A 1,907-nucleotide genomic window follows, 5' to 3' on the forward strand; every position below is an offset into this window, starting at 1 on the left:
TGTAGATCAAATTCTTAAAAAATTTCGACTGCGGCGCTCTACTTTATTTTGCTCATTTTAGCAGAGCTTCAATGTGGAGAAAAAATGTGTAGAAGAGGATCTAAGAATTAGGTAGGTACCTCAAAAATTAATTCTTGACAAGCTTTAGGTATATACTTTGTGAAAAAACTGCCTGCGGCATAGTAGATTTTGAACTTTGATCAGGCTGTGTTTCTGAAAGGTGGAACAAAATTTTCAGAAAATTGCCTTCGGCGCTATAATTTGCTTTCTGATTTTTGTGTGGTAAATTAGCTAAAAAAAATTAGCTATAACTGATGAGCTTAGAACAAATTATTAAAAAAAAAAAATTGCCTGCGGCGCTATTTATCTTGTTTCATTTTCATTAAAACAAAGGGAGGGGTAAGAACTTAGAACTTACCCCCTCCCTTTCCCCCAAGATCAGATCCCTTCTACAAGTGAATGCGGCCCGCGGCCAACCTTTTAATGTCCAATGCGGCCCGCGGTCACTTTGAGTTTGTGCAACCCTGCTCTAATCAATTAAAGAAAAAAAAAAACGTTTGAATTAAGAAATGACTTAAGACAAAATTTCATGCATAAAAAGAAAAAAGCATCACCAGAAGCACCATCAACACATTAGGGAACCCCTGCCCCATCTTCCAAGTTTAAGCTTCTGGTCTTGTCCGTATTATTGCTATTTCGACTTTGGTCTTTATCCACCCTGATAACTGACTGAAATTTCATTGTAGGTATGAATAAAAAAAAAAACATATTTATTGGTTTTCAAAAGGGGTTAATATATTTTTTTAATCATTGTAAAGGAATACAATTTATTATTACAAATAATGCAGGAGGTGTGAATCTATTCTGTACCAAATACATAAGACCTTGTTTAGACTGCGGGAGTAAATGGACTTTTCAATCTCATTTCGGCAGTATAAACAGGGTATATTCTATTCTATGAGGAGGGGGTTGAAAAATGATTTTGAAGTACATAATGCTATTCTATGAAGAGGGGGCATTAGCTGATCCGTTTGTAGTCTGAGGCTTTGCCCAGCACACCTCAAAAGAGAAGTCAATATAATCGAACAATTCCCCAATATTTCCCTTAAAGCCTGCAGATTCGAACAAAGTCTTCATACTGTCCTCGTCGGACAGGCGTATATTCTTGTCAAACTGTTCCTTTGATACACCGTTAACCTGATACTTCTTTTGAACATTCTCGAAGACACAGTCGAGGATTTTCGTGGGCTATTCTATGAAGAGGGGGCATTAGCTGATCCGTTTGTAGTCTGAGGCTTTGCCCAGCACACCTCAAAAGAGAAGTCAATATAATCGAACAATTCCCCAATATTTCCCTTAAAGCCTGCAGATTCGAACAAAGTCTTCATACTGTCCTCGTCGGACAACTGTATATTCTTGTCAAACTGTTCCTTTGATACACCGTTAACCTGATACTTCTTTTGAACATTCTCGAAGACACAGTCGAGGATTTTCTTTTGTTTTTCGACCTCCGCTGGACTGAGTTGCTCTTCGGCCGGACTTTCTGCACGTTTGGTGGCGTCAGTTGGTGCTGGAGCTGGTGGCTCGCACTCCACCTGAGAGACCGCGACATATACGATAAACATGCACACGAAGATTTTCGCGGACAAAGTCGCCATCGTTGGGGTGTTTGTTCTGAAAGAAAACAGCCGGGTGAAATACGGGTTATTTATTTACTGACACAAACGGGCGGACCATTTACTATCTATCTATTATTACAAAATTCCCTAGCTCTAACTACACCTAATGAACCTAGCATTTACCTATTGATATTATAAATAAAAAAAGTGAAATAAGAAAAATAGATAAGTAAAAACTAGTGGTTGGAATCACGATGACGGTCTTTGAAGAACTGTTTGATTTCAGGG

General features: G+C 38.4%; 1 protein-coding gene across 3 annotated transcripts; it reads right to left on the reverse strand.

Moving 5' to 3' along the window:
* Positions 1–862: 862 nt before the first annotated feature.
* Positions 863–1,690, reverse strand: LOC103522187. Of its 3 annotated transcripts, none has more exons than XM_008487290.3 (2): positions 1,491–1,690; positions 863–1,239 (listed from the first exon to the last, which is right to left on the reverse strand). In XM_008487290.3, the coding sequence occupies exons 1-2, from the start codon at positions 1,656–1,658 to the stop codon at positions 1,003–1,005; spliced, it is 405 nt and encodes a 134-aa protein (XP_008485512.1). In that variant the 5' UTR covers positions 1,659–1,690; the 3' UTR covers positions 863–1,002. The 3 variants fall into 3 exon arrangements, with proteins under 3 accessions (XP_008485512.1, XP_017304464.1, XP_008485511.1); XM_017448975.2 differs by having other exon boundaries at positions 863–1,236; positions 1,488–1,690; XM_008487289.3 differs by having other exon boundaries at positions 863–1,007; positions 1,244–1,688.
* Between the last annotated feature and the right edge of the window lie 217 nt (positions 1,691–1,907).

The sequence above is a fragment of the Diaphorina citri genome, unplaced genomic scaffold (assembly GCF_000475195.1).
Source record: "Diaphorina citri unplaced genomic scaffold, Diaci psyllid genome assembly version 1.1 scaffold7260, whole genome shotgun sequence".
In the NCBI taxonomy this organism is placed as follows: Eukaryota; Metazoa; Arthropoda; class Insecta; order Hemiptera; family Psyllidae; genus Diaphorina; species Diaphorina citri.

Bases quoted from the DNA above. Each gene is read 5' to 3' on its own strand.
- LOC103522187 (XM_008487290.3), bottom strand. From the start codon at position 1,658: ATGGCGACTTTGTCCGCGAAAATCTTCGTGTGCATGTTTATCGTATAT. The intron at 1,240-1,490 runs ATCCTCGACTGT...TAGCCCACGAAA, and splicing joins AGGTCGAAAAACAAAAGAAA to ATCCTCGACTGTGTCTTCGA.